Source organism: Topomyia yanbarensis, chromosome 2 (genome assembly GCF_030247195.1).
Source record: "Topomyia yanbarensis strain Yona2022 chromosome 2, ASM3024719v1, whole genome shotgun sequence".
Taxonomy (NCBI): Eukaryota; Metazoa; Arthropoda; class Insecta; order Diptera; family Culicidae; genus Topomyia; species Topomyia yanbarensis.
The window spans coordinates 448,124,366-448,150,043 of record NC_080671.1 but is presented as its reverse complement, the minus strand read 5'-3'; the positions used below and the strand labels follow the sequence as shown (position 1 = coordinate 448,150,043).

At 38.7% G+C, this 25,678-nt stretch overlaps 1 protein-coding gene across 1 annotated transcript in view; it reads left to right on the top strand.

The window, feature by feature from the left end:
* Nucleotides 1-217: 217 nt before the first annotated feature.
* Nucleotides 218-25,678, top strand: part of LOC131685732 (microtubule-associated protein futsch) — a 298,318-nt gene continuing 272,857 nt past the window's right edge. The window contains exons 1-2 of the mRNA XM_058969643.1: nucleotides 218-923; nucleotides 998-1,703. Of these exons, the coding sequence (XP_058825626.1) occupies nucleotides 1,376-1,703 (328 nt within the window). The 5' untranslated portion in view covers nucleotides 218-923; nucleotides 998-1,375. The remainder of the gene's footprint in view (nucleotides 924-997; nucleotides 1,704-25,678) is intronic.

The following is a 25,678-nucleotide window of genomic DNA, read 5'->3' as shown; positions in this document are numbered from 1 at the left end:
ACCAACACGTGCTCGTGACTGGTGCTACCGACGGCATTGGTGGGTAACGCAGTAGCCATGCGCGCAAAGTATGTATCCCCTTCGGAATGGATCGAACCATGCAATGACAGAAGAGAAAGAGCGAAAGAGAGAAAGCAATTGAGTATAGGCCGCTGCCTTGGGGATTTGGATTTTTTGGATGGCTGCTTGGATCTGCTGGCTGGCAATGGTTCGACTTGCCGTGCTCTCCGGTGTCATACCGAAATCGTTTTCGCAGAAAGTGGTGACTTGGCTCCTAGACTCTGTAAACGCCGGTCGCAGTGTCTTCTCCAGTACTGAACATCAGATAAATTATCCAAAGAATTAAAGGCTATCTACCAATAATTGAATCAGCAGAGATATAAAAGGCAGCAGGCAAAAAAGCTGTGCGATTTTGAGACTTGTTAAAAAGGTTGAAAATCGGTTTCCACAAAAGAAAACCACACAGGCAGAATATTTATTTTCAACAATTCCATCGTTCAAGTTTAGTAGAAGTTTTAGTAAGAGAACAAATTGTTTTCCAGTTTTACATTTCCAGCCGGATAGGAAAAAAAGTGTTTTTTTAAGTTTTCCATCAGAAACGGCCAGTTGGTCGATTCCTTCGAAAAAAGAAAAGTGAAAATTAAGTGGTGAATCATCGGGCACAGACGCATTGAAGTTGATCGAACAAAAGTCGAAAAAATTGTGCACGAAAGGAAAATTTTCATTGATCTGTCTGTGTGTCGAAAGCTGAAAAGAACGGCCAAGAGTTCCTTTTGGGAAAGAAAGAAGAAGTAACAGCAGTGGAAAAAAGTTTCCTTCTTGCTCGTAGTAGTCCGGTTTTGTGGAAAACTGAGGTGTTCCCGAGCGAGAGCAAATATTTGTGTGTAGTTCGATACTCGGAGCGATAGGGAGAAAGAGAACGAGTAAGAGTGAAGCATTACAAAAGGACATACGGGAACAATAAGGAAAAGGTTTTAGATTTCCATTTTCCTTCCAGTTTTTCGCAGATCGACTGAGAGAACAACTGAGCAGGAGAGAAGTATAGGAGTTTAAGTTGGAAAACGAAGGCACGAGGCTAGTGTGTTAGTGTACTCCGTTGCTTCTGAAAGGTCCTGACGATACTGTCCGTGCTACGACGGGTGCGGCCATACTTTGTGCAAGCACGCACCAATACCAGTCGGTCAGCTGAAGGATCCGATCAGTGACATTTGGGTGAGAAGATTCGACCAGACAGTTTCGTCTGAGGCAATTTGTCCTGAAGTTGACCCGTGCGAGCCAATCCGTGTTCCGGTTCCGTTCTAGTCGGAGAAGTGATACAATTTTGCTGAAAAGCGCAAAGGTATCTGTCAAACTGTCTAACCTATCTACCAGCGAGATGTCGGGGGATCAAAGTGGCCCCGCTGAGTTGAATGGCACGGGAGGTGCCCCCGGTGGTGGTAGTGGTAGCAATGGCGTCCAGGCCGACGGTGCCATGAATGGTGGTACCATGAATGGTGGTGCCATAAGCCCCGGTGGTGGTGGTGGCAGTGATGCCGGCGGTGCCGGTGGTCAAAACGCAGTGGACGCTGGCTGCTCCGATGGGCCGTCCAGCATCATCGGCGTTGGGCCACCGAGTCCGCTGACCGGGTGCTATCTGCTTATCGTCATCGGTGAGCCACACTCTCAGGACCACAAGGATATTATACTGCAGCGGCTCGTTAAAGGTAGGTAGGGTAGGGTAGGGCTAGTGGGTCAAAAGGTGACTGGGCTGCTTGGTCGAAGGGAAGGGTTGTTTTATGTGTCATTGTACTGTTACTTTTGTTGCGTCATTTATGTAACAGTGGAAACTAAGTTGGTTTTGTATCGGGAAAGGGCGGTCAATTTCATCATTCATAGCTTTTGGGATTTTTATTCGAGAAATTTATATGTTTCTATTATATGTACAGAGGATTGTGACCTGTGAGTCCTTTTTTGGGATGAAAAAATGTTGAAGTCGAGTGATGCAATGTGCGATATGATTGTACAAATCAATTATTAATTACAAAGTTAATTTAATATTGCAATATGTTCCTTGGAAGCCGACGGTGAAGGAAAACATATTTTACTCAGTTTAAAACCCAACTGATGTCAAACCATTTATTTGAAGACAGTATTGAATCGTGGTTTATAGATCTCTAAGTTTTAAGGAGGGCTCCAAGAGGGTCATAAAACCTGAATTGCTACTAGGGATCACTCCTCATTTAAGCTAAAGTCTAATTGAGTTGTAAAAATTTTCAGAACGCATTGATACGGCAGAATTCAGCTTTTTTGATATTATTTGTCCAATAATTAGAGTATATTGTTTATTTTTTAGTTTTTTGCCTTAGGGTCATTATACGCGAGGAATGGAAATTGAACCCAGGTGCAATCGACTTTCCAACTACGCTGTACCCTCTTCCAGAATATTGTAAAAATCTCATACTAGTCAAATAGGGTGGATCGACTGGAACATGTTTCCAAACATTTGCTGAGAAATATATGAATGAAGATAATGAAAATTTCCGTTAACCGAAATCCCTCTTTTCATAGCATGGACACACGGAAAAAAATTGTTCTTAAAATCGTGAATAAAGTGGCATTCATTCTGGAACAATCACGTTTTCAGGTTACGTAAACAGGACCATGCACAAAAATCATGTGTTTTATAATTATGTTAAATTTGCCTTCAGGAACAACCGCATAACGTTTTTATTAGTGGAAATATTCGTTTTTATTTTGTGAACTTCAGTCACGGTTTCCGCCATGTCATTACTAAATCGATTTTCTGTACGTGAACTAGTTTACAACTTTATGAACATTGCTCATAAAACCAAAAGATGACTCGATGTTATTCATAGATGTAGGAACATTAGTTCACAAAATCAAAACATTTGAATATTTTCTCGTGAACAATTTCTCGAAACTCGGAATTTTATGCATAAATCCATTCAATTCTCGTGATTCCTATTATATTAGTCACGAGCCAATATCTGTGTTCGTGAAATAGTTCAATAAATCGTAAAATATTGTTCGTGTATTCGTGAACTAGTTCATGATTCCTTGTACAATAGTCACGACTGACTTTGCGTGCCTGTGGAATAAATCACAAAATCATCCAACATTATTCATGTATTCGTGAGCTGGTTCATGATTCTTGTACATGATTTTCGATCTATCTTGCGTGGTCGTGATTCTAAAAAGATATCCTTAATAATTTTCAATTTCATGCAACATGGTAATGACATTTTCATGTTAACTATTTCACCATATTTGGTGTATTATTCGTGAAATTTTTGTTCCATGCACATTTTCATGAAATAATAGGTACGAGCAGTAGATATAAGAAAAGTATTAGGATTTCGAATATCGTTATTCATTTGATAAGGTTAAGGGTGATGTCTGGACAAAAAACGAAAACTTCGCTGATCACCACAAATCTTTTTCGTGATGTAGTTCACAGCACAAGATACCGCGAATCAGTTACACTTTTATGATCTAGTTCATATTGGCACGTTACTCCGAGTAAAAAAACTGACAGCAAAGAGCGCGAAACGAAGAGATTACCACGATAAAACTGCTGATATGAACATGAACATAAGTCACAATACTCCAAACGTCAAATTCGAAAGTATGCTCTAGATCACGATAACGTGAACAGTATTACGAAAATCGTGACTGAACCCTGAATTTATGAACTCAAATAAGTCAACTCGTGACAAAAATGCCAAACATCCATAATTTTAAGAACTCGTTTTCGTAAATTCGTTACGGTTTTCGTAAATCGTCCAGTTCACGTAATCGTGATCTTTTGTTCATGAATTTATGAACGGATTTTTTTCCGTGTAGTGACCATGATATTCCCACAATTAATGTACCGCCTAATCTAATTGTCTCGGGAGTTCTTTCTTATTATAATAGCAAGTTCGTGAAAGAAGAGTTTTGAAAATAAACTAAAGACAACGTTTGTAGCGTTTTTAATTTGCATTATTTACTCATATTAAATTTATTTCTTCTAACACATCGTTACGTTTTAGCATATTTGTATGGGACAATATACTTAAGAAAATCACCTTGCCTTGTACGCCCCTCTCTTAGGTTGACGGGTTTGATGGTATCGCAAACATCTTCAAGCATATTTGAGCAGACACCTGCTTTAAGATGGTCATTGCATTACGCCTCGATAGTGGTGCATCGAGGAGACCGAGAGGGCTTATGGGCCTTTTTCATGTTTTGTGTTTTTTCATACTCTGCACCAGCCCAAACTAACAGTCAACTAAGGCCGATGACAAGCTGAAGCGGAAAGCGAAGCGTTTGCGGACGCGTCTGAGCACTTTACATAGTGTTTTGCCGCGTTCGCCGACGCTTCGCTCCGCTTTTACTGTGCCAGTATTACGCGTTCTCCATACACACTCCATAGAGATAGTTCAAACGCATTCGCTTCGCTTACCGCTACCATATCGCAAATCGCGTAAGCTGTCATCGGCCTAAGAGCCTGTGCACACTGGCGTGGCCGATTGGCGGGTCGCCGTGGATTGACTTTCTGTGGGCTGTGTTTACAGATGTTGTTCAACAGCTTAACGGCAGTCTTTGTGAGCACGGCTCGCAGTGGAAGTCATTGTGTGTCGATTTATCGCTCGACCTCATCAACGTGCACAGGCGCATTAAAAAATAACAGTAGAACCCTATTAGTTGTGTTGTGTTGTAATAATTGTAGTTTTTGGTACTAGTGTACAATTGTGTGCTAGTCGTGTGTCTATCTGTGTATGTGGGCGTCTGAGTATTTGTGACATATGGACCAGGGAATGGATGCAGAACTGGCTTATATGATGGAATAGTGGGTGATCCTTCTTGGGATTCGTTGGTCACTTTTTACTGGTGTTCAATTCGTGCATTTGATTAGATTCATTCGGATTGGATAAATGAAGGTACCTTTAATTTACCGACGCACGTCAATCATCCATTCCCGTCCAGCATAGCATGAGAAACTTCTAACGGAATGCAATTGTCGTTAATGGTACATATATAACATTTTCTGGCATTTAGACGATTCCAAGTAGATTAATTGCATGGTACATGTGTGTGGTTCAATTAATATTCAATAACAGTACTAACTCTACGCTTTATTTCATTTTATTTTATTTATTTTCGGTCTCATGCGTCATATTCCTCTGATGACTTCTCCGAGTTAATTTAACATAAAAGGGCAACATTGAGGTCAACAATGACTATTCGCTGCCATCAGACGTCGCCAGGTTTTAGAAAAATTGAGATGCTCTTTCATACTCAATTGAATCAGATAAGTAGGAACGAACAACAAACTGCAAGTAGAATATTACACATGTCTTATTTTAACATCATGCATATTTGTATTAACATATTATTTACAGAGTTTTAGGCATTTTTCAATGCACGGCTAGCGACCTCAAAAAATATAAGAAATCCGCTTCAAGATGTTGATTACAATACGCCTCGATAGTGGTGTATCGAGGAGGCCGGGAGGGCTGATATGAGTCTTTTTTCTGTTCTATACCTTTCCTCTATTTACCCTCTCATAGCCGACAAACAACCAGTAACAAATAGATAATTGAGAAAGGATGTGCTATGTGTGGTGGTGGGCTATTCACGTATTGGTAGAGTTTGAAGTACTAATGTATGTCTTCCATGTGATGATCATGAATTCAGGTATATCCTGTACCTATCTAATCTATTACGTCTCTCATATGTTGTCCTTTATTTCTTCTTTTCGAGTCCTATACTGCCATTCTATACCCGCCTTCAACTGGGTCAGCAAAGATGGTGATAATGAAACTCACACATTCTGAAACGCGGTCTCAAGCGGGAACCTACAAAAATGCCCTCGCGCACGCGCTTACGAATCGATCACGTCCGGAAGTCTATCCTTGATCCTAGAAGCCTAGGTCCATGCCTTCAGCTGGACCAATTAAGAAAATACGCTCATACCTATTAGACAACATGTCTCATGGCGACATGACCGGGAACCCTATCGATATAAACGATCCCACTCTCTGCCAGAATTCTAACCGCGCACTGAAAATTTAATATCAGACTCACGGTTCGCGCGACCATTCAAGAACACACGTTATAAAATCACGTTAGCGCACAAACGTTAGAGCCCCTCGCGATTTTCCAAGCAACCTACGCCCACGAACTCGCAAACATGATTACACCCCGGTGATAAGGTGAAAATCTCAGCACTCATAAACTTACCAACGCGATCTCAAGCGTCAACCTACAAACTCCCGCGCTCGCGCCATCATGAATCGGGATCGTCCGGAAGTCTCTATCCTCGGTACCAACAATATAGGTCCTTGTTAATTATTAAAAAAAATAATAAAATTTAAAAATAACTCCCATACCCACTAGACAAAACGTTCCATGGCGACATGACCGGAAACTCTAGTGATATGGGGTAACTATCTCCCTGTCAGAATGTGATCCGTACACCGAAAACTAAAGATCAGAATGACGGTTCGCGAATATATGAATGGCCGCAGGGTTTCAAAATCGAATTTATACACGCGAAGTCACATACACGCGAGCACACGCGACAAACACGTCAACATACGAACGCTTAAACCCTTCGCGATCATCTACGTACACCTATGCCCGCGATCGCGTAAACTTGATAACACTCCGGCAATTGTGTGAACGTTTTAGTACTTACGAAGTTACAAACGCGGTCTCAAACGCGAACCCGCAAACGCGCGCGATCATGAATCGGTCACGTTTGGAAATCTTTAGTCTTCATTCTAGCAATTTAGGTCATTCAGTTGGACCAATAAAAAAAATAAAGCTCATATCCACTAGACCACGCGTTCTACGGCGACATGATTGGGAACTCTAATGATATGGAAGAACCCACTTTCTTCTGGAATCTGAACCGTACACAAAAAAATTAAGTATCAGATTCACGGCCCGCGCGCGATCATTCTAGAACACACGCGAATGTGCGAAAGGCACACGGTTATAAAATAGAATTTATACACGTGAAGTTACATACACGTTAGCACACGCGACACCACAAACGCACACGCGATCGAGCACGTTAACGTACAAATGTTCGAGCCCTTTGCGATGATACACGCAATCGCGAGTCCCTACGCCCGCACATACCTGAACCGTACAATGAATATCACATTCAGAATCACGGCCCGCTACAATTGGCCTAATGCAGTGTTTTATTGGGCGACATTGCCTGTCTCGTCTGCAAATTGTAGTATGTGATTCTGACGGGGAGCCCTTCCGAGTACCTAGCTCTACAGCTCCAGTAGGACAACTTTCGAAAAAAAAATCACCTTGCCTTGTACGCAGCTCACCTGGGTTCGATTCCTAACGCCGCATGTAGGATAATAGATTGTTCTAAAGAGATTACCCTAACTCGAAAAATGAGGCAAATGACCCCAAGGTTAAAACCTCTATAATCATGCCCGTGCGCATAGAATTTTCAAGGGAAGGGTTTTGATTTTGTTCACATTCCTCGTAAATGACAGGTATAGAAACCCTCAAACTATGAAGAGCCGAGTCTTGTGCACCATTCGACTCAGCTGAACAAATTGAGTAAATGTCTGTTATCGAGAAGGAATCTTCAACAGCCACCGCTGCCTGCCTGACTCGTAGTAGTGTCGGATTGGTTTGCAGTAGTTAAGCAAACTGCACCTAAATATCTTATATCTCACAATCCACATCCATCCGGGGCAATTATTAGGTACTAATTTAGTAGAGTTCTGCTCTTGCTCTTTTTATTTTGTGTTAATCATTCATGTTTTTCCATTGCTGCTTTTTATTGCTGTTTTTGGTTGAAGAAACCTTCGCGGTATATCTGACCCACTCAGGTCTGCTGCAAATATCGTTACCTGTTAAGACACAGACCGATCCAGAGATGTCGGCCATAATGATTTGCATCTCTTTACAATTACCTTTGCAGGGTTTCTTATACTTCTTGGCGCTACTAGTTCCTATTTATCTACTAGCTGGTGCTGAGAGTTCCCCGGCGGCGGTATTTCTCCCGAAACCAATGCCCATTTTTGCGAGCCATCTACTGCCGCTATAAGCATAATTTTCCCATGTGCTATGGGATTTCCTATACACATGGGACAATTATGCGTAGCGCGGCAGTTCAGCTGTCAGCCACTCCGACGGAGAGATCATCGGCGGTGAAAATTCTCCAGATAACGATATCCTGATTTTCTCAGACCTCGTGTTTTTCTTCCTTAGCTTCCGCTGAACGACTGCTGCGTAGCTAGTCTACTCACAACTATTGCTTATATCTAAACTTTTCGAAACGTGAATCGATCCAGAGAAGCCGACCATCTTGGCTTACATCCCTTTCCAGCCACCATCGCAAGATTTCTTCTCAAGCTGAGGCCAGTCTGAGTTACCTTTGGTCCTTGCCGTTGGTGGTTGAGTGAAATCTTAAACACACTTTTCACTTCTATTGGAAATAGTGTGCTGATTTCATCAGTGTGTAACCTGCCCTTCGGATCGGGACGGTGAGTCACTTTGGGTATGCAACTTTTTTTTGCGGTTCTTAATTTGTTGCAAATAAGTAGTGGTCTTCATTTCATTATTTTCAAAGCGGCACATTTTTTGTCGTAAGCAATTTTTAATGTTCGCGTTGTTTTGATGGCATTGTAAGGTAGGACTTTTTCACCGGGTGATGTCAATCGGGCTGACATTAACTGAGCAGACTAATTTCTATGTTTATTTGGTGCTTGTTTGACCAACTAGAGAATTCATCATCGGGACGTTAGGTGTGCGTGGGGAGGACGCATGGTCTTGTCTGGGTGGAGTGATGACTTCAGTCATGTATGAGAGTTGAGAATAGACCATTCGCGAGAGAAATCCAATGCCAGTTGTCGATTTTCCTCAGTCATATCAGCACGAAGAAATTTTATCATATCCCTGTCGCGAAAACGGTCGATATTGTGAAAGTGTGCTTCCACTCTTGTGTTTTTCTATTCAAGATTTTTTGTTGGTTTGTCTTCTGTAGCAATAATGTCTAAATTAATTGTATTTTATATCTTCACTAAGAGCTGTAGTACTGTCAACTATATCATGTTTTTATTCTTCTTTAGCACTTACTTGGTAGTGATCGAAACAATAAATAAATCGTGCGCGGAAGTGGTTGTTTGAAATCCGCGGTCTGTTATACTAATGCTACAGAAATAACTTAGTTTTAATTCCTATTCTTATATTATTTTTTCAGATTAATATTAATAAAAGCCCCTCTTATTATACCTGTGCAATTCCAACTATCTACAATAATAACACAAGAAAAAATTAAGATAACTCAAATAAATCCGGCGTCGACGGTAGAACATGATGATGAGTTATGTTCTATTAACGACCATGCGGTAGACTTGGGTGGAACGCCCGTAGACCCTTGCGGCAATTAAAACATAGTAATACAAATGCTTCTTGTATAAGAGAAGGCAGGGGACTTCCGTTTTATTGTCGAACCATGAAGCCTTCACTAGAATAAAGTACTCTTTTACATTTAGGAATCCCAAGGAATGTTTGAAGAGTACTGATGCTTTGGTGAGGCTAGAGTTCCGTAATCCTGGTTCGCTGGAAAGTTCTGAGAACCAAGACGATAACAGAGAAAATACAGCAGTATTTTTGCAGTATAGACGACCGCTCTCTGGAATTTCTAGCGAAAAAGAGTTATAAACTGGACTGTTGCTTCCAAATGCCACGACGATAGTTTATAAACCTAAATCTGTTTAAGCCGAATTTGAATGACAATATCTCTTCGGGGGCGTTGTCGTTCTGTTATCTCAATATCCCCTCGAGGGTGTTGATATATCCGCTCATCGAGAAGTGTCTTCATTCCCTTGGGAGTGAAGAATACTTCCGTATTGTTTATGTCCTCTGTGTCGTTATTTTCCTTATCCTTAACTTTACCACTTTCCCAATCCTGCACATCAGGGAAATGGCGAAAAGACAAGTCATGGCAAAGCACAAATCTCCAATCAACATGGGGAACGTACCATTTGAACCAGTCGCTACTGTTTCCTGATTTCTGACCTGAAGTCCTCTATCACATCGCATAGACATGATCGGTCCACCGAGATCTTTTGTACCAATGATCGTTTGACGTTTTGTTAGATGTAGTGTTAGCTCCTTTTATTACTGAGATAGTAAGCAGGCAACCTAAAATACATTCTGAATTTCTTTTTGGATGGGTTTATTTTTCAAAATACATCATAAATTATCTGTTCCTAGCTCATTCTCCTATTAGTTGCAGAAGAGAGCGATGCTCGTTCGGCTGATCCCCCACAGCAAGGGTGACTGCTTCTTGATTCTTTGTGGTTAGCCGGGGTAGGTGAATTTTGCATCTAACGTTGCAGGTAGAGTTTCATGGCGATGAGAATATTGCACGCTTTTATTAGTACTGTTCCTGTTGTGCATACGTCGGCCAGTGTGCCAAAGAGTGCTTTTCGAGGTTTCTCTTTACAACTCATCGACAAACCGGCGCCAATGACCGTATTTATTGGTTTTCATCAAGCTTTCATTTTTTTCCTAACGTTACGTACTTTCTCAAGCTGTTCCGCCATGGGTTGGGAGACCGCATGCGGGAGTTCACGCTTGGTGCGGGTGGAATCAGGACTTGAATCGCGATGTCGAGAATCAAGCCTATCAAGGACGCGTACCTCTCTTGTGGAGGAAGTTATTGCATGGACTCGATTTTGTCGAATATCGCGAACTCGTATCATTCCAATCATTTTAGCAATGAGAATGGCGGTCTGGAACCGTTAGACTGATTGTAAATACGATCGACAAATAGTCGCTGTCGTAAGAATCAGAAATTACAATCCACATCGTAAGTAAGTCTAACGCACTCGGGCACTCCGTTAGTGCAAAAATTTATATCGTTTCACCAGTGATAGAAATGGTCATATTGACGTTGTTGCAAAACTCGTGGATAAGATAGATGGATTACAATCATTGAGGCAACCCCTTTTTACTGTGGAGAGAAAGGTTATTAGAAGACATTGAAGAGGATTAGAAATATTGGAATCTATAAAAATCCCTTTCACGATATCAGGGTATTTGAATAATTGGAATAATTAAGATTAACGTTTCTTAAACTGAAATATTGGGGTTTTTAATGTACCTGGAAGTGCTGGGAGCATTTTATCAGAACTCAGATTTCCGGGAGCTATTTGCGTCGGTAATGCACCAGTTCTCGTTTGAATTGTTATTTGGACTTGAAAGAACACTATCTGATCTGAAAGAAAGAGGAATTACTTTCAAGCAAGAGATGTTTCTTCCTGGGGATTATCAGAATCGCAAACAAGAGGCGGATGCGGATTTTTTTTCGAAAGAGGTTTGAAATTTCAATTTTGAAATTAAAATTATGCAATTGTCATACGTAATAACTTCAATCAATTAAAATCAGTGAACAATTTAATTTAAATAAACGTGACTTTGAACCTAATTTAAAATTTCCCAACAAGTTGAAAATTTTCGAGGAAGAATGGTTATGGCCTTCAGGACCCTCCTCGTGGATCCGCCCCTGTAGCAAATGTTAGTAGAGTCCCAGTGGCCGTGAGCGTAGCTTACTTTGACATTTCTGCAAAAGATCGCTGAGAGCCTAACAAAAGGAAACGCTTCAGTTTTCCCTCGTGCTGTTTTAGACGTGGGGTCATATTGAGAGATCATGTGGACACTTTACAAATTTTTTTTCCGCAGATTCCTACCCATGATCCGCGCCGTATACTTCACAACGAACCTTATTGCTACAACGAGTGTATGCATGGCTCAGTGGTTTACGATTGATGCAGTTCTTGACCCCCCGTAACGAAAAGGTTAGTTGGGTAAAGTACACCCGACAAAGGTCACTCAATATAAGTTCGGGTTGACATAAGATTTTATTCCGTCAGCTGAAACTGATGATCAAAGGGTGATGGGGTTCTTAAAACAACCATACCTGTGATTCAAAAGAATCAACATAATTCAAACTCGAATCGGTGACCACATCGGCTATCTCAACTTCGTATGCGGGCACGTAAACGTGGTACTCCTTCGTTAAAGTTTCGTAGCTTGCTTTAGACTTGTTACTAGGTCACCCTAGGTTTATCACGGCCGAATATTGTTGCGTGAGGGCCGGCGTCGGTGGTAAAACATGATGATGAGTTATGTTCTACCATAGACCATGCGGTAGACTTGGATGAAACGCCCAACTCCTACTTTGCAGAAGGCAAAAAATTCTTCACATTTCCTTTCGATCATGCCCATATGAGCCTGCCTAGTTCTAGTTTTCCGTTCTAAGTTTATAACTGATTCGCTCTAGAATACCTATCCGTCTTTCAATTTCATTGCTTTCGTTTCTCTTAGTCTCAAATTTGCCGAAAATAGTCAACAAAATCGATACAGCTTCAACACTCTGGAGACGGTTGAATGGTGAATGTTCAACATTTTTCCCAACTGCCGGTGCGACAGGTCAGGAAGTTCCAGGTGTTTGGAAAGAATTTGTTCTCTCGACTCGCGTTGGTTCACCTCCATTTTCGTTGAAGCGAAAAACATGACTTCGAGTTTGACAGCATGTAAACAATACACATCAATGAGAAAGTGTGCAAAATAGGGTTGATTTTTACCCAATGGTAAAAAAGTTATGCCCTGTTGAATGTGTCGCAATAATTTCGTGTTCGCCCTTTAAAGGTGTTTTTTTTTGTTGGACACATAACTGTTAATGTGACAATTTAACCGTTGGAAAAAGATACAAGCAGAATGTTAATAATATGATACGCCATCGAATAGTCCTACGTCAACTTCGCGTTTATGTTTCGGACATTTATTTATTTTTTAATATTTTATTTATTTATTAATTAATTTATTTATTTTTCTTTATTTATTTATTCTTATTTTTTATCTGTCCTGTGTTGGTCTACATTAAGTTTTTCTTGACTGGGAGAAGCCCATTTCAGGATAAACGTCAGACCCTCAAATGGGTGTAAAACCCCAATCCTCAACTGGGTGTAAAAACCATAATATTTTCGTATTTTTCACACCCGATTACAATGGTGTTACACTACAATTAAACATAATCACATAGTACACAGCATTGCAAGAACAAATATTAGAAAAATTGAATCTTAAAATCTAAGTCAACCTTCTTAGTCTACTTTTGAAAACATCACAAGATAAGAAAAGTCAAAATGGTCATAAACACCATTAAAAACATTACACATTGCCGTAATGGGTTCGTTATGACCGTTCTCGATGCGCTGAAACTCGAGTCTTAAGAAGCTATGCGATCTGAGATTTCTCGGGGGCACATTGATATTTAATTGTGAGAGCATATTAAATATGCTCACACAAATAAATATCAATGTGCCCCCGAGAAATCTCAGATCGCATAACTTCTTAAGACTCGCTTTTGTAGCATCTATTTGATCAATTTGGATCTTCCCAAATAATATTGCTCTGAATATGGAATCTTGCTTGCACTGCTTGTATACAGTTGATCGAAATGTTCGTACTGAAGCTTCCAGGACAGATCGAATAAGTGCAAAATAGAGTACCGTAAACAGTGGATCAGTGCACTCTTTGGTGATTCTTATAATGAAGCAGAGATTCCTATTTCCCTGTGCCTGTGCTAACATGAAAGTAATGATTTCTGAATATCAGTTCCATGTTCCATGCAATCTTCTATCGATCGCTTAATGAGAAATAATAACAGGTATAACATAACAAACGTCATTAAATAACAACGAAAAAACAATGGTCCTAGATTACTCCCTTGAGGCACTACCGAGAAGTTGAGGAAGCTGTATGACTCTTTATTTCCTAATTTTACAGATAGAGAAAGATTTACGAGATATGATTGAGCCTCCCTGTACAATTTACCCAAGCGCCCAGTAGAAGAGAGTGATCTACACGATCGAATGCAGCCTTGAGATCCGTGTTTACAGTATCGACCTTAGATCCAACATCAATATTTGTAATACAGAGCGAAGTGAATTGGGCTAGATTAGTAGTTGTCGATCTGCCTGAAAAAAACCATATTGATGCTTCGATATATATACTTTGGTCTCACGAAAGAACACGTTTTGACCGGGGACGGGGTGCGGAAACAGTTTCAGGACCAGTGAAAATTTTTTGTAGATGATCATTGATCGCGAAATTCAACGAAGTCTCCCCTGCAGTGAACTTTGGAGACTAGTGAAATCAGTTTTCAAAAAATTTTACTCCCTGATATCTATTTCGACATTGACATGACATTTCGTCATAAACAATCAACTGGGGACAAATCTGCGTTACAAGAAGAGGAGGATGATGTGCGTCATAAGCAACAAATGGCTCAAGGACTTCTGAAACGGAGTAGGTAATAGAAGCTTCTTCATTTACGAATAGGAGATCCAGGGTTCGTTTTCCTCTGTTATTTACTGTACACATTTGCAGCATGTTCAAACGAAAAACTTATCATACCCCCTTGCTCTTGGTCCAAATTCACCCCCACTACATGTGATTGAGATCATCCCATGAAAACACCATCACCATGGTCAGGAAGATCCCATTTAAGTGCCATATTCTGGTGTATTTATAGGGTTTTGAGACCATTTCATGGTGTTTTGATGGTTGTAAAATTTGGCACCGTCCATATTTATGGGGTTGCGTGGTGTTTGAACCCATGTACACTACACCCGCACAAATAATAAGGGACGATCCATAAATGACGTAGTATTTTTTGAATGATTTTTAACACCCCCCTCCCCCCTCGTAGCATTTCGTCACAAACCTCTAAATACCCCCCCCCCCCCGGTAATTACGTAGCTTGACGGTAATTCTCCCTCCCTTGTCCCCGCAAACTTAAAAAAAATGAAAAACGATGTTAGTTATTCCCTTTTAAAAAAGCTACGTAGCACACACATCACAAAAATACAAAACTCCCCCCTCCCCCATATAATGCTACGTCATTTATGGATGATCCCTAATATCGCGACCGCGAATATCTACCCATAGTTGTTCGAGATAGTTACAGTTTTATGTTTGAACGAGAGCCAGATGGACACTGCGAAAACCACACCGCCACCACGTTTTTTCTCTGCACTGTCTGAATCGCGATCGTTACGGTAAACCCTGTACCTTGCGCCGCATAACTGGAGTGAATGGATTTGATCATTCAGCCACGTTTCGGTCAGAACATTGACATCGTAGTCTTCTCACTTTCTGATAGTAGTTACTAATATGTTTCTGCAAGTAATGTCCTAATGGTTGAAAGACGAACGGCGACGGTGGTGGCGTGTCCCTGTAATAGGGGTGGATTTTCAGTGGGGCAGCATCTGTATATCTTACTTCGGAGGAACATATACATTCATTGCATTTACCTGTGTAGACAAATACAGGAACTTCAAATAGCTCTAATTGTTTTAGACAGCGGACCAGATCGTAGTCACTGTTGTCGAATTTCTTTGGCAACATACAGGCGCCGGTGATAGAATCAAGCTGATTGTATACGGTGGTAAAATGCAATTGTGGATCGGACTCAGGGTGCGCAGAATCTATAGTAGTTTCGGGAGGATATATACCCTTCTTATTTTCACCTGACCGGAGAAGGTCACTACCATCACATTCACGTTCCGTGGCAAGCAGATGGACGTTGGTGATGGATTCTTGCTGATTGTGTGCGCAGTATTTTGACTAGCTTCGGAAGGACATATACCCTTTACATGACCGGGAAAGGTCGCTGTCATGATATACAAGTTCCGTGAAAAGCAGATGAACGTCATGATCTGAAATTGGAGTTGGAAATAGTAGCTAAAACACGGAAAAAAATTGTTTCCATAAACAAATTCAGGAACAATCACGTTTTTACGTTACGAAGACAGGACCATGAACAAAAATCGTGTGTTTTATAATTATGTTCCATTTTCAGTCAGTAACGCCTAAATAAGGCTTTTATTTGTGAAGATTTTGTTTTGTGAACTACAGTCACGGTTTCTGTCATACCATTATTAAATCGATTTACTGTACGTGAACTAGTTCACAACTTTATGAAGATTGTTCATAAAACTAAATGTAAAATTGTGATTTTATTCATAGCTTTTGGAAAACATATTTACGCATGAACTATTTCACGAAACCCTGAATATTATTCATGAATCATTTCAATCATTCATGATTCCAAATGTAATAGTCACGATTCAATATTCATGCTCGTGAAGTAGTTCACAAAATCACAATGTTATTCATGTATACGTGAACTGATTCCTTATTTCTAGTGAATTAGTCATAACTATCCATTCATCATCATGAATTAGTTCACAAAACCATGAAATAACTTTTATATATTCGTGAACTAGTTCATGATTCCTAGTATAATAGTCACGACTTATCATTCGAGCTAGCGCAATAATTCACAAAATCGAGAAATATTATTCATGTTTACGTGAACTGATTCAGTATTCCTAGCGGGTAACCATTAATGCTCTTGAAATAGTTTACAAGATTATGAAATCTTATTCATAGAAACGTGAACTGATTCATGATTCCTAATATGATAGTCACACTTGACCGTGAACTAGTTCACAAAATCAAAAAATATCATTCGTGTGTTCGTGAACTAGTTCATAATTTCTAGTTTAATTTTTACTACTGACCATTCGTGCTCGTGAAATAGTTCACAAAATCATAACATTTTATTCATGGATTTGTGAACTGGTTCATGACTCGTTGTACATAATTCACGATCTATCTTGAGTGCTTGTGATATTTGGAAGACATTCGTAATAATTTTCTATTTTATATAGCTCTGCACATGGTCTTGAAATTTTCAGGTGAACTATTTCACGAAATTTGGGTTTTGTCGTGAAATGTCATATACTTATGTTCAGCCTATAACGACTAGTAATAGGTGCGAAAAAAATTAGAACCTCAAACATCGTTATTCATTCGATAAGGTTCAATGCCTGAACAGAAAACGAAAATTGTGCTGTGCTCCAAAAATATATTATAGAGCTACAAATCGTTTTCGTGTTGTAGTCCACGGAATAAGATACCGCGTATTAGTTACGCTTATATGAACCAAATCATATTGTCACGTTACTTCAAGTAAAAAATCCGATAGTAATTAAACATGAACATGTGTCACACTACTCCACGTGTCAAATTCGAACGTGAGATTAAGAGTAAAATATCATGATAACGTGCAAATAAATTACGAAAAACGTGACTACGATCCTGTAATCATAAACACAAATCACTCTACGTGTGACTAAAAAATACGTGAATAGAAGTTACGGAAATCGTGATTGAGTTCCTGAAATCATGAAGTCACACTACTCTGCCAGAAAAATTCAACACGAAATTGGTGAATAAAATATCACGAAATCATGAACATAAATCGTGTAACTCTGCCACAAAAAAAAATCTAAACTCATGAATAAAATATCACAGTAACGTGATGAGGAACTACAAAATTCACAGCTAAGCTCCTGAAATCATGACCGACGTTTTAGAAGATATACTACAAACCAGTGTATCCAGTGAAACATAACACAAACTTAATATGTCCAGGGAACAACCACAGTAACCGAACCAAAAATTGCAATGTAATGCCATGTACATTTTTGCGTGAACTAGTTTTTTTTAAACACACATAGCTTCATGAATACGAGCATTATTACCCATAATTTCAGGAACCTAAAAACGATTTTCGTAAATCGTGCAGTTCACGAAATCGCGATTTTTTGTTAATGAATTTATGAACGGATTTTTTTCCGTGTAGATTCTTAAAATATTTTTTTTGTTGGGTACATATTCCACTGCGACCAGTGTTTTGATCTATTGTGGCAGGCCCCTTTCATTTTGTTTGTTACTCAGTTGATTCATATTCATAATTTTTTTGCCTGTTCTACATGTTCAAAAATTGTAATTTTTACTTTCATAGTTTGGTTCGAAAATCGAGTCCCTCTGCCCGTTCGTACAAACAATTTCATGAAGTTTAATGAAGTTACATTTTTCTGCGTTTCAGTTTGTTCTTCCTAGTCAACAATATAAAAAGATTTCGAGCATAAAATGACCGAATTAATGGCAACCCAGTTGATGCATGGAAACAGTTTCAAATCGTGAAATAGCTCATGTTAACTTCTCCTACATTCTTCCTATCTACTACACATCCTGTCAGCATTGCTAAGCTTGTTCAAAACTAGAGTATAGAAAAAAGTCAAATAAATTAAAACTAAAGCGAAACAGGCTACTTCCGGAAATCTCTGTCAAAGCAAACTCTCCCGTTAGGACACAAATAAACCTATTAAAACAGCACTGTTTTCCAACAAGCCCAAATATTTTCACAAACAAATATCAATCCACACGGTTCGAGGTTGTTTGCTTTTGCAATAGTATGCCAACTTCGGGGGAGGGGTTCGAAAGTCTACACACACCCCCGACACAGTGAAAGCTCATTTAGCTTGAAGTTGAAGCATCGTTCAACTAAAGCAAACTCTGCAAACTAGGAAGAACTTTCTCCTTCCGATTAACTGAATACCCCTAGCGAGTACAAGCAGCACACGAACACGAATTCAGTGAGGAAAGGATGTGACCGACCGAACACGTTAAGTGAAAAATCCTGTCCAGGAAAACAATTTCAAACTTTCTCCAATTGGTTTCATGATTTTTCGGGTTCGGTCGATGAGAATGCGAGCCTTTGCGAATTTCAGAAATCTCGTAAAAATAATCATAAAACACACGTTTTTTGGGTGTGATGTTTCGCTATGCTAAATCTCATCTAATTAATCATTCATTAATCTTGTTTTTCTTTGGGATCGGTGGGGAAACGATTCTGCTTGAAGTGTTCTTGGAATACATTTTTCGATATTAGCATGGCGAGACAGTTAAGTGAGACAAGCGAAACGAAAATCCATTACACGTTGTTTGACCACGAATAAATTAGGGTGCGTGAATAGGACTAATATATCTGAGAGTAAACCTTTACTATAACCAATTGAGTTTCAGTATGTAGCCTACTACGTTCCCTAATTGGATCGGAAATCAGTTATTTCGGTGTTTCTGTTTCGAATTACATTATCACCGTTTTTTTTAATTTCTCGTGAACAGTGTATATCTAATTATCAACAGCACTCATCCGTACGTCTATGGCCTACCGACCTCCAAGTTTGGAAGCCGGCAGCGCTCAGGCACCGCATAAATATTCTTAATGCTCGTCACGACCTGTTTACTGACTATGTACACATAGAGTTAACGTTTGGGGGGTGAGCTGTCGAAGCGGTGAATGCTTTTTCAGCCTTTCTTCGGTCGAACCGTTTTCATCGATCACGGTATGATCATCGTGGAACCGGCCGGCACCGTTGAAAGTAATGAATGAATCATTTGGCTGCTTTTCTGTGCGTCTGCTTTTGACATTATGTATTGATTTCGCGACCGGCGCGTGGCTCTGGGGGTCTGAGTGCAGTCGTTTCAACCGCGTCGTCTTCGTCGTTTTTTGCATGTTCTTCCAGTCGCTGATGTTCGTCAGCTAGTGCCGTCGTGGCTATAAATAGTCACTGTTCTGGATGAGTGCACGATTAGAGTGTACCTTCTGTTTTATAATGTGCACTCAAAAAATTGTTGTTTCGTTTAATATATGTCACTTTCAAACTTTTACCTCCAGAACAACGTAAAAATAGTGTTAATAGAAGATGAGGTCTACAAATTTAAGATTCTAGCCACTTTAAGTAAATATTTTCACCATCATCATTTTCATCATACAAATTGAAAAGGTAACTTTCTGAAAAAACACGTGCCATGCTAACCGTTCTTCGCTGGTTTCTTGGAACATCGTCTGCAGTAGGTGGGACGGGGTGGTGGGCGGTTTAGGCTGCGTCGGTCGAGAGAAAGACACATAAATCTAATGGAATTGTTCCATTGTCTGTGTATTATATGGCGACCGCAAACTCGGGGTACACGTCATCCTGTTAGGTAGAGGTTATATAAACCTCCTCGGAGGATGAGCAATGAAACCCATCTGCTGTCGATTATAGACTGCGTCGATGAAACGCTGTCCGTGCCGATAGGTACAATGTAATAGGGGCGAGAAAAATTGCCGAGCAAAAGTAGCTTCACAGAAACGATAGTCCAGCACTCCCGTCATGAAATTGATCTTTTCCGCTTGGTTTCCTTTCCACTTTCCGAGTGAAAGGATGCCGGGGCTGATTTTCCGCGAGCACTTTCGCGTACTAAATTGTTGCGGTTTTTTCACAGGTTTAAGTGAGATGAAAATTTAATACGGTTTCACTTAAATGTTGAGATATCGTCGGTATTCAATTTATTTATTTATTTTATTCAATTCATTTAAGACAATGATATGACATATTCGTTAAGGTATTAAATTCTCAATTTTCATTAGGATGACGCATCATTCGATCGTATGTTTTACATTTCTTATAAAAGAAATGTATAGAATTCGCTCAAACTTTCAAGATTTTTTCCGAGGCCCGGAGGGCCGAGTCTTATATACCAATCGACTCAGCTCGACGATTTGGGACAATGTCTGTGTGTGTGTGTGTGTGTCTGTGTGTGTGTGTATGTAACGGACAAATTCTCATTCGTGTTTCTCAGCAATGGCTGAACCGATCTTATCCAAACCAATTTTAAATGAAAGAACTAAAAAACAGTATGAACGCTATTAATTTGTTTTTGATTCTGATGTTTAGTTTCCAAGATATGAATGTTTGAATGCATAAAAATGGCGTTTTTTGCAGTTTTTTTAAATTATCTGCCGAAATTGACAATATAGATTGACAATTTATATGTTTTTAGACAGCTTTAACGAATACCTTTCGAACAAGCTATAGATTGTAGAAATCGGACTATTATCAAAAGAGATATTTAACATTAAATGCGGACGAAAGATTTTTATCATTTCCCATTGCCAGAAATATGACCAAAAACATGTAATCTATTATTAACGCCAAAACGGCTTATTTTAGGTCAATAGTATCTTTGGAGAATATAATGGAGGCAATACGCCCTTTCTTTTGGTATTGTGCTTTTACTGATTAATCTCCCTATGAGTGAGATATATTCACAAATTTTCTTGGAAGTGATTATATCGAAATGACGCCTTCAGCAAATTTGTAGCTCTTACTTTTGCGAATAACTTTACTGAAGACATAAAGTATCTATTTTGAATACTTTAAAAGTTATGGCTTGTTGTTTGTGGATTACCTTTTGTCGCCCATTTTTTGTTCAATATAGTAATAATCCATTGAAATAAGCCAAACATTATTACGATAAAAAGAATTTTGTATTTCATTTTTCTATCTACAACCGCTAGAAATAATCACCGAACACTTCCAAGTTGTCTGGAAAGAACTTGATACCTTATCAGTACAAAAATGTTCATTTGTGCGAACCTTCTCACTGCAATTTTTCTAACTTATGACCATCGGATCGATCTGAAACATATCGGAAAATGAAAAGCGAAAAAAATAACTCCAAGCAACGGCGTAGCCAAGAGAAGGTTTTGGGGTTTAACACCGTACAACAACCCCCCCTCCCCCTCCCCACAACACCCAAAAAAAATATTGGATTGAAGTTGAAAATTTATTGATGCAGACTGATTTAATTCAATAATACAATAACAATTATCTGATCCGTGGATTGATAACCTGTTGTTAACATCATTAGGACTTTTGATAAATTGTCGGAATGGGATCCTGATATGTAACTGATCTATTGGTTTTGATTTCACAGTTGTCTAATTGCATCAATATCAAATTCCTGCCTGAAAACATTCCAATAGAAAATTCCAGAGTTCTGTAATCAATCATAATCCTCAGATTTATTTTCAAATTGATCTCGTTTTTGTAGAAATGTATTGTAATAAGGGTCTTTATTTAAAAGGACGCGAAGTTAAAATAGATTTAATGTCTATGAAACATAGAACTGCTCACCAAAAAAATGCATAACTTTCAACATTTGCCAAAAATGTTTTTGCCTTTCTCATTCACTCTAAAATTCGTCAATCTAATCCCGACCCGGAGGACCGAGTGTCATATGCCAATCGACTGAGTTCGTCGAGATCGGAAAATGTCTGTGTGTGTATGTATGTGTGTATGTGGAAAAAAATGTGACCTCAGTTTCTCAGAGATGGCTGGACCGATTTACACAAAGTTAGTCTCAAATGAAAGGTACAACCTTCCCATCGGCTGCTATTGATTTTTTTTATTGATTGGACTTCCGGTTCCGGAGTTACGAGTTGAAGAGTGCAATCACACAGCAAATTCTCATATAAACTGAAATGAAAAATTTTCAAAATCAAATTTGTATTTTTGATGCCAAATGACTTTAAAATGCATGAAACATTGAGATGTTCGACAAAAATTTACTTTGGACTTGGACTTTGGTACATTTTTGCCTTTCTCATATAGAAAGGTTATGCAATCACTCTAAAAATCGTCAATCATACCGGCCCGGAGGGAGTATGTAGTGAGGGGTTGCTACTTTAAAATTAAAACTAATTTAAAATTTCTTAACCAGTTGACAATTTTCGGCAGGACCTGGACCTCTCGGATCTTTCTCCATGATCCGCCGCTGGTTTCAAACGATGTTTCAGTACCACATAGTATCTCAAGATCGTGGCTGTCGATCCATTGTATGTACGTGCAAATCGTACTGAACATGTAATATTCATTCCCACCATTGTATTGAACATAACCAGCCATGGAATCGTAGTCTGGACAAATGAGACAAGCACAATTGCACCACTAGATGGATTAAAACGGGTTTTTATTTTGGGAATGCGTCGAGTTGAGACGAAAACGTAATATGATTAATAACGAGGATAACACTTTCCGAATGTAGAGAGAAATTTATGAAAAATGACGATTTCCATTCGACTCTAGCAGGTTCTGATCGATTTTGATGAGCATTTGATTTTTGTTGTATGACCAATTGTATGTATAGGTCAAATGTTTAAAAACAGTAATTTAAGGTCAAGATAACATCATTTTGAAACCGCCAATTTCGGAGGTTTAGTATCTTCGATGAGTTTTACAAACGTTAAACAGCGCATCATTTGATAAAATAATTTTGACGGTATATCGTCCAAGAAGTATTTATGGTGAATTTTCTCAGGTTAATATTCATGACTACAATAAAGTCGCAACAAATTCGCTAAAGACACGAACCTTGTTACTATTTTCTGGAAAATAATTCTGCATTATTTTAAAACTTCAAAAATTATGGTTTCGGAATTATGCCGTTTGGACATTAAGATCGATTTTCACCAAACCCCCGCCAAACCGAATTTCTGGCTACGCCGCTGACTTCAAGTTAGTAGAAACAAAGTCGTTCTACACTCGTTCACAAGAAACATCTTCGAATGCTGAATATCTATTATAATACATTGACACCCCAATTGTATCAGCCAAATATGAATTGCCAAATATGATTTTTTTATTGCATCGAACTACAACAATTTTTAGGTAGCTTTCAAGAGGTTATTTTATAGACTTCTTCCAAAATTTGGCGGACCTATTCCAATTCGTATACCAATTAATTGATATACTTAAGGGTTTATATGTTGCAGATAGAGAAAATACTGAAATTTTCAGCTTTTTTCCTACACAATATTACGAAAGCTTATTAAACAATTTTTCCTAATAAGTTTGTGAAAATTATAAACTATTTGAAAATTTTTAATAGTTTAATTTTTTATTTAACCGTGATTTTTTAATAAATAGTGACCATCGCTTCACAACGTAGTCTATTTTTCATGGCTTGCGGTGAGTACGATCTCTCGAATTGCTGAACTGAAAATTATGGAATGGAAAATAATTTTTAGTGTTCTTTACAGATTTAACTCGCCGCGCAGATAGCTCTGAATTAGACCCGCTGGTGCCCTAAGACGATTTCGCTAGATTTTCGGAGCACTGACGGAAGGCTATCGAAAAGTTTCGTGAAAATGAAAATTCCAGTAATGATGATGATTTCCCCAAACGGTTCGTTTTCGAGAGGTTTTTATTTGTTCTTTGGCATTAGGATTAGCGGTAATAATTCAAATCAAGGATACTACTGGGAAGTCACCTTTAGAAAAAGTCGATGTCGAAGTAAAATTTGGAACTATGCACGCATGCACTTCAGAGATAACGTGATATCAGGAGCTGCGATTTCATTTCAACGCTTTTTTTGTGAAAAGGGCGATACTCACAAATGTAAACATAACGGTTTTTTCATACATGCGAATGATAAATAAATAACCCCTTTAGGAAAATTCAGTTTTCCCTCCACAATTTAGATATTTTATTAACAGAGCATTAACAATAATTCGTTGGAATGTCTATTTTATGGCCCATTGATTTGGTTTGAGATTTCTAGCACTGATGTTGTCCTATGCTGATTTGAGCGATTCTCTGAGTCCTGCCACTATCCCATGTAGTATGTGTTATCAAAAACATCGCGAAACATCAAGTTCTAAATGTTCTCAAACGATATAATATCCGAAGAGAGTGATAAGAGTTATAAGAAATGTCTCATCACACTGTTAGGTGGATTAAAAGCGTTTTTTTTTTGTATTTTGAATAGGCTCGATTCATTCTGAGCTTTACACTACCCGAAAAAAATGTTCCCAAAATCGTGAATAAAGTGCAATGAATTCTGAAACAATCACGTTATGAAAACAGGACCTTGAACAAAAATCATATTTGATTTTGTTTCGTGAACTTCAGTCTTGAACATGAATCCTTTCAATCCTAGTGAACTAGTTCATGATTCCAAATAAATTAGTCACGATTCAATGACGTACTTGTGAAACAGTCGTCAAATCATAAAATGTTGTTCATGTATACGTGAACTGCTTCATAATTTTCACGTATTCGTGAACTAGTACATGATTAATAATGTAATAGTCAAGAATGACCATTTGAGCTCGTCAAATAGTTCTTAAAATCATGAAACTTTATTCATGGAAACGTGAACTGATTCATGATTCCTACTATAATAGTTACGCCTGATCATGCGTGCCTTTGAAATGGTTCACAAAATCATAAAATTTTGATGTATTCGTGAACTGGTTCATGATTCGTAGTACCTGATTTGCGATCTATGTTGAGTTCTTGTGACACTTTGAAGATATTCATAATCATGTTAAATTTCATGCAACTATGAATATGAAATTTTCACGTGAACTATTACACAAAATATGTTTTTTTTAATAATATATTATTATGTCTAGCGACTAGTAATAGGTTCGAGAAACAAATATAAGACAACTATTTGAACCTCGAACATCGTTATTCATTTGTTAAGGTTCAGTGTGATGTCCGGACAGAAAACAAAAACTGCGCTGAGCACCAAAATATATTATAGAGCCTCAAATCGTGTTCGTGACGTAGTTCACGAAACAAAATACCGCGAATCACTCACGCCTATATAATCCAATTCATATTGTCCGATAACGATTAAATGTGAACATTAGCTATTCCTCGTATCGAATTCGAAAGTGAGCTCAAAAACAAAATATCACGATAACGTGCATATAAATTACGAAAATCATGACAAAGATCCTGAAATTATGAACATAAATTACGCTACGTGTAATTTATGTTCTTGACTGAAGTATCAAAAATCGTGACTATGATTCTGCAATCATAAAAAACAGATCACTCTACTCGTGACTCAATTATAACGATAACGTGAATAAGAATTACAGGAAAGG